Genomic DNA, 7,814 nt, shown 5'->3' on the forward strand with positions numbered 1-7,814 from the left:
AGCAATCTGAAGTTATTACCACATAAAGTGACACATGTCAAGTTTCCAAAAATGTCCTGGTCCTTACGGTGAAAAATGGCAGGGTATTAAAGGTTTTCCAAGACTCTAAATTAGGACCTAGCCTCAATAGGTCATCAGTATCTGATCATGGGGGTCCAACCCCCACTGATCAGCTGTTTGTGGTGCTCACAGCACCGTACATCATATAGCATCTGTGTATGGCATTATACTCATCCACATTCTATAGGGCTGAGCTGCGGCTAGGCCACATGACTGATGAATGTGTCATTACTGCAAGCGCTGCAGCCTTCTCAAACAGATGATTGGTGGGGTCCCCAGGAGTCAGCCTCCCACTGGTCAGAAAGTCTTGTAAAACTCCCTTTATGTCTGTCACAAAGACTTCTGGAGGAAGTGCCAAACTTACATAGGGGCTTTTGACTACACAACTTGTTTCTTCCAGCAGAACAGTTAGGGAGTTAAGACAGTCTTAATAAATGTCCCCCTGCTGGCATGTATACAACCCTACAATGATTTTTGTCCCACTTCATCCGCCAGGGGTTATTATATACACAGAAAATCTACTCAAGTATATAAACCAAGAAAAGCCACAGTAAACAAATATTTTATTGCTGCAAAATCAGTTACAAAAACAGCACATACATAACACTTACAAGGCAATGCTGAAGATATAACAGCCATACTATTTTGCACGTTGGCCTCTGAGCTGTATTAAGAGAAGGCATGAGGATCACACCCAGGGCTGAGCAGCAGAAAGATCAAGAAATTCCCACTGCGGAGGGGACTTTGCCATGTACCACACTTCATTGTGGCGGCCGAAAAATTCTAAAGGAGAATTGTAGCCAGCACGTACAAAGTATGTATAATCAAACTGCAGACCAAGGGCAGCCAGGTTCTGTGCTAGGGCTTTAGCTTGCTCGACATACATAGCGTTAGAGGCATATCCTCCAAAAGTCCTGGAAGAGGAGGAAAAAGAAAGTGAAAAAAAAAAATGCATGAACATCCAGCAGAGGAGAAACAGTACATTACATCAAGTTCTTAAAAAATATTTTTTATTTATTTCACACTATATCCAGGACACCCCTTTCCCCAAAGAATCCACAGAAGTAGGAGCACAAGGAGATTTCACATCCAGAACCATAAATGATTGACCATAGGGAAAATGTTAGACAGATTTACTATTCAAGTTACACCAGTTTGGAGGGCTTAGCTCTGTCTGAGATGGCTGCACTTCAGAGGAGCTCCACACAGCTACAAGCAACCATACATACAGCTCCAGGCCTCCAAACAGGACAACTCGTCCTCAGACCTTCCAACCTGATTTATGCCAGTCAAGCCAAATCAAAGACTTATGGTTGTCAAAGATCCTCAGGACGGGACTAAGCTATTCACAACACAAAATGACTTACAGTATTCTCCTTAGAGGACCTTTCATTACAATAAAAAAATAAAAATCTAAACCAAGTATGCTGACATAGAGCAGCACCCAGGGATCTCCCTGCACCTATTATCCCTGGGCACCACTCCGTTATTTTCAGTTTAACTGGGAGGAGCCTGCTTTTGTTCTCCTGGGCGTCTCCTTCTCCCAGGCTCAGCTCATAGCCTGAGAGTTTTTTCTCCCAGGCTATGGGAGAAGGAGACGCCCAGGAGAACAAGAGCAGGCTCCTCCTGGTTGAGCTGAAAATCTGAAGATACTGGAGCCTATACCGGGAGAACGGACCGGCGCCCAGGAATAATAGTAAGTGCAGGGAGATACCTGGGCGCCGCTCTACATGTCTGTATACTTAGTTTAGATTTATCGTAATGACAGGTCCTCTTTAAATGTAAAAGGACTTAATCATCCATATAAACTGGTTCCTACACCGCCCTGAACATTTTAGGCCGAGGTCAAGTCCAGGAGAAATCGTTCTGCACATGGGTCCCTAACACTAACAGAAGCTACCTCGACGACTGGTAGATGGACCCGACACATGTTTGGTCAAAAGTGTGCACAAATAACTTCTAATTTTTCTCATTTATAGTAGGTATACCACTTTAGTATAATCCACATTTCCCAGGTTTTATTGTTTGTCTGAAATGTGCTGCCATACTGGTTTGTTTGCTTCCTGCATGCTAGCTTTCTGGATGTGCACCTGCGACTATCAACGTCCTAGTCTAATTTTCTTGTAGTCATCCATATAAATGCCGTTCTCTGGAGGGAAGCAAAACAATGGAGCAGACGCTATCTGCATTCAATAATCCCATCTACTGCTAGGAGGTTATTAACTAAATAACCAATTTCTTATTAATTCAGATGTAAAGATCTACACAAAATAATTTCTCACAGATTAGAAAATATCATCCTGCTTCTTGTAAAACCAGATCAGGTTGGATGTGTCACCAGAAGGCAAGGCCCTTATAGCACATGTAGATTTCTAAATATCTAGAAATGGATGGAAATTTAAAGAACACCTTCTCTGCTTCTATCTTTGGACTCAGGAGTTTGACAGAATACATTGGAATTATATGGTCACACAGTAAGTTGGTTTTACTGGCCCCATCCTAAAAACTATTAAAGCTTTATACCCCAATCCTACAGCTAAAGTTTAATCCAACAGATTATCCAAGCTTTTATTATATAATATATCAAACCTAAATAGATTCTCTCTAGTTAGCCATCTTTATTTCATCTATCCTCACCTACAAGTTCATTTTCTTCTACAGCTTTGACCACAAAGCATGCACCAAATAGGTTCCTTTATTGAAGCATAATAGGATGATGCCTTACATATGTAATGCCATTTGATTATATTGGAACTTCTGTTCTCCTTCAATAACCTGATTATACTGTTATTCTGCTTTACACTAACTAATATAACTAAAGTAATTTAACAGTTTGAAATGAAAGACTCCATAAACACTAGTGAAACAGAAAATACATCAGTTCTGGAACAATCTGCACTTAGTGTTTTCTAACCTGTTTTAGGTCTTGTCTATTAAGGTGGTGTGGTTTATTGGAAATGTGCATTGGTTTGTAGGAAAGTGTGTGATTTAGGTAGACTGCACCAATATTGGAACTTTTTTGCAGCAAAACCAAGTCAATGTAAACTTACAGTAGACAGCCTAAAAACTAAGATATCTTATCCAGCATCAACCATAAATCTGGTGCTGTTTAAATCCAAGTTTACACTGTTACTTAAACATTAGCAAATCTGCCCCATGGTTCCAAAAAAGCCAAGGTAAAGATTAGGCAGAGGATGATATTTTAGTAGTAATATGCCGCACGTGTGTAGGGCCCCTATACTGTACAGCAGTTCACCTGACAAGTTCAGCTTTTTGTGAGGTCTGAGAAATCAGACCCACTACGTTCACTTGCTCGATGTGCCTGTATAAGGTCTCATTTACAGAGCCCACAGAACAGAAACCGGCTGTGTGCACACCACAAATCCATTAACTTCAATGGGTCCTTGCGCCGCATGTTGTGACAACGTCTAGAGCTTGTCCCATCTTGCTGCATGGTTACAGAAGCCCTTCCACATCCAAGATATGACAAGTCCTGTGCTTCACCACAACATGTACAAACCCATTTAAAGGGGTTGTCCGGGTTCAGCTCTGAACCTGGACAACCCTGTAAGTCATGGGTCAGCACCGTGATGATGTGTGCATACTGTCAGTAACTTGTGGATCTGTTTTTGCAGACCACAAAACATGGTTGTGTAAATGGGGACCTAAGAAATGTTTAGGCATAAACACTATATTCACCCTTGTCATGCAGTGTGCGCCATAGTTTTAGATTTTTCTTTACATGTTGCTTGCTACAACAGAACAAATGGACCACAAACTGGCAGCGACTTACTTAACATATAGAGAAACTGCAGGATATGTATCCAGGTAAACTTCAGGGTCTGTAGGTGTCGGCGGTTTCTTCACTTCATGTGGCACAAAGAAGGACATAGTGGCACTACCAGCAAGTGGTTGCTTCAATGGCATGTATACCATCACCGGTACTGTCATATTCATCTTCAGCCCTATAAAGGAAACAGATTGTCAGTATGGATTATACAAGATATTGATGCCATATTGTCTACACGGCCTCCAAGACACCTCACTGGATAGCTACATCTCAATACCTCTTGTATCAGGGCTAACACCTCGTTCCACAAGTCAGCTACAGAACTACTTAATATGCACACTTTTTATTTTACAACATTAAAGACATCATCAAGTTGTTTGAGTGAAGTCCAAAGTCAATTTTCATTTATATGACTGGTGTTAATAGACATCTTTATGGGTTTAAATGCATAGCTTTATATGGGAAAATTCCTACGTCACCATACGTTAGTGTTAAAATACAGAATCTCTCCATATTATGCCATGGTTTGAAGCTCTAGACACAAGGATTCTCCATTGTTGCCTCATCTCAGACAGTGGGGGTATGTTGCTAGGATATGCCCCCATTCTCTTCCAGGTGCGAGTCCCACCTATAGCAAAAAACAGAGCCACACAAAGTGGTGGCTGGAGGAATTCAGAAGAGAATGGGAGCGCTCCATGTATGACCGGCCACTACTACTATGGGCCTGACTGAAGTAGCCGAGCCCACGCTCATCCATTTTCGGTGGCCACATAGAAATAATGGAGGGTGCCTGAGCATGTGCAGTGTGCCCTCACCACTTTAAGGGCTCCGTTCGATATATCTATCGATATGCTTTCGTTATCAGAGGTGAGCCAACCCCTTTAAAGCTTTAGATTCCATTTTATTCTTTGCCATTGTTCTGGTGCAGTGCCAGACAGTACTGTTGGCTTCTGTCAGGCTTGCAGTCATTTTGATAGCAACAATAGTACTCAGAACAGAGAACCGCACAATATGGCCTTATACAAGAACACAACCTACCTTCAGCATTCTTCCCATTGATATACATAAACAGACGACTGAAGCTAGTCACCATCCCCATGTTAAAAGGGTCCTGTTTTAGTGAAGTTGTCACCCAATGAGTTTCCTCATAGCGACGAAGTTCAAAATCCTGAAAATGTAAACATCCAATTAGAACACAATTAAACTGTCAGCAGCTAGGATAGGTTGACCAGTTAAAAGCAAAACTAGATCGACTCACGATTATCCAATTAAAACAAATTGTGAGTAGTTCAATGTGTGATATTCCAAAAAATCAAATACAAGAGCACACAAATATATCAGTTTATTAGTCAATTCTTACAAAACAAACATCCTTAAAAATAAGCCGTAGTGCATGAAGTACTGTAGCAGCATGTACCCCCTCAGTTCACTGGATCATGTACTGTGAGCTCGGAGATGCTATATCCGTTGGGGTCCGACACAATTGTCAATAATTTACCTCACAAAACTGACAAATATCCACAACCCCGTACAAGACCTTCCATAACACAATGACTAATTGCCATATTATGGTGGTCACACAGCCAGTGCCAAGAGAATGATTCCCAATTAGACCTAAAAGCATAAACCACCCTGAACAAAAAAAAAAAAAAAAAAAAAAAAACTACTGCAAGGTAAACAGACAAGGGACCTGGAGGAGATGCCAACCCCCGGCATCTCCAGGTCCCTGGTCAGTACTTTTCACTGATCAGGGAACCTGTTATATCAATGGAATAACCCGAAGCCTCAAGCAGCCTTTGGAGCTTAGTTCAGGACTATACCATCACAGGCTACTAGGTGGCGACATTGTCTTGTTATAGTGCAAATGAAGTCTTCAATGGTGGCTATATAGTCAATGAACACAGTGGGCAATCTAATGATTGCCAGCCAAAGGGACAAAAGTAAAAAAGTTTAATAATTTTTTTTAAAAAGCCTAGAAGTTCGGATCAACCCCCTTTCTGTAAAAATAAAAGCCATCGCCGTGTGAGAAAATGCCCATAGAATTAATATAATATTAATGGCATATGGCGTAATGAAAAAAAAAATGCAGCTAATTTGCCATTTCAACTACCCAATAATTTAATAAAAAGTGATCAAAAAGTAGCACACACTTCTCTGATCTTTTTAGTGATACCAATTAGTCCTGCAAAAAGTGAGCCCTCACACAGCCCTGTATACAAAATTACAAAAATGTCACTCCCCCAAAAAGGTTTTAATTTCTCAGTATAAAAACATAAGAAAAAAATTATTCAAGTGTAGTATCACTATAACCATACTGACCTGGAGAATGAAGATAACAGGTCAATTTTACCACATAGTGTACAGTGTAAGATAAATAAGAACCTTTATCAGAATTGCACTTTTCACAATTCTACCCCATTTGGATTTTTTTCCTGCTCCCTACAACATTGTATGCAACCGTAAATGGTGCCATTAGAAATTACAACTTGTCCTGGGAAAAAAAAAAATATATTATATATATATATATATATATATATATATATATATATATATATTTTAATAAGATCTAGTGGTTGTTTCAGTACAACAGGTTCATATTCACTTAGACTGGTCTAATTTACTAACGCATAAAGAAAGTTACATCTTTGTGGAGAGAAGTCACAAGTCTCTAGATATACATCCTATAATCAGAACAAACCCTAATATGTCTGAGATAATCAATTAACCCCAAAAGAGGAAAAAAAAAAAAAAAACCTCCATTTGCTCACGCTGCTGACTGGAGGACAGGAGCTTCCAGTCAGCAGGAGGTGGTCACAGAAGTGGGCACTAATGGTACCCATTAATTCTGGGGTGCACTGATGAAAGCATTAATGTTCACAGTAATAATTCTGGGCAGCACTAATAAGGGCATTATTATTATTTGGAGTATGAAAGCAGCTTAACATCCTGGGTTAAGCCACGCCTATAGCCACACCCCCTTTGGGTGTGGCTTAACATGGTTAGTATTTTTTGTTGGGAAAGGTGGCAACCCTACAGCCAGTACCAAAACCCACTAAGGATTCCTACCTTAAAGAGTTTTAAAATATGCAGATAGAAATATGGTGGTAATTCCAAGTCTCACAACTATGGGCAATATGAAGTTTGCCTTCACGGAGACAATACATTTTAACACTGTATAGAAATAGCAATAAAAACTAAGGGAGAATTATCCAACTGGTGTAAAGTAAAGCTGGCTTAGTTGCCAATAGCAACCAGATTCCATCTTTCATAGCTCCTTTGGAAAACAAGAGGTGGAATCTGATTGGTTGCTAGGGGCAATTAAGCCAGTTCTATTTTACACCAGTTTGATAAATGACCCCATATGTTTTTGAATGAGTCAACTTTGGATCCATGATTTAAAGCACAAGTCACTCAAGCCTAGCCCTGACATATCTACAGTCTTTACAGCTGGAAGTGGGCATAAGAAGGAGAACTATTCCAGTCAAGGGCCGGAGTAGTTTTCACTCCAAGGAGCACAGGCCGCGAGAGGTGCACCCAATGAGCACCAGTTACAGATACAGAGACTAGGACACCACAGGAGGTTCTACCAATTGACAGAAGAAAACTGATCATTTTAGAACATTAGGGGAAAATAGTAACTAATAAGTGAATCCACAACTAGAAGACATGATGGCTCCACCACCCCTCCCCCACACTTACAGCATATTCTTTCACCAGCCGGTACTTTGGACAGTCATAGTTGTGACAAAATGGAGGCAACTGGTTCTGACTGGAGACATCAGAAGCTTGTACTGCAATCCCCAGTACAGAGAGCAGCCCCAGCAGAAGTCTTCTCCTCACCTCCATGTCTGGATGTGTCTGAGGGGAGCTCAGCTGCTGATATAGGAGGTGGATATGGGTGGAGCAGAGAACGTTCCCAATCAGCAAGGTAAAGCCTGGAGTTATGTCCGATCACCCTCACCTG

General features: G+C 40.8%; 1 protein-coding gene across 2 annotated transcripts; it reads right to left on the reverse strand.

Moving 5' to 3' along the window:
- Positions 1 to 638: 638 nt before the first annotated feature.
- Positions 639 to 7,814, reverse strand: LOC120999591 (heme-binding protein 2-like). 2 transcript variants are annotated; one of them, XM_040430547.1, is made up of 4 exons: positions 7,691 to 7,814; positions 4,889 to 5,018; positions 3,854 to 4,025; positions 639 to 974 (listed from the first exon to the last, which is right to left on the reverse strand). In XM_040430547.1, exons 1-4 carry the CDS (start codon positions 7,694 to 7,696, stop codon positions 749 to 751), a joined length of 534 nt encoding a protein of 177 aa, XP_040286481.1. In that variant the 5' UTR covers positions 7,697 to 7,814; the 3' UTR covers positions 639 to 748. The 2 variants fall into 2 exon arrangements, with proteins under 2 accessions (XP_040286481.1, XP_040286480.1); XM_040430546.1 differs by having other exon boundaries at positions 7,550 to 7,806.

Source organism: Bufo bufo, chromosome 4, assembly GCF_905171765.1.
Source record: "Bufo bufo chromosome 4, aBufBuf1.1, whole genome shotgun sequence".
Taxonomy (NCBI): Eukaryota; Metazoa; Chordata; class Amphibia; order Anura; family Bufonidae; genus Bufo; species Bufo bufo.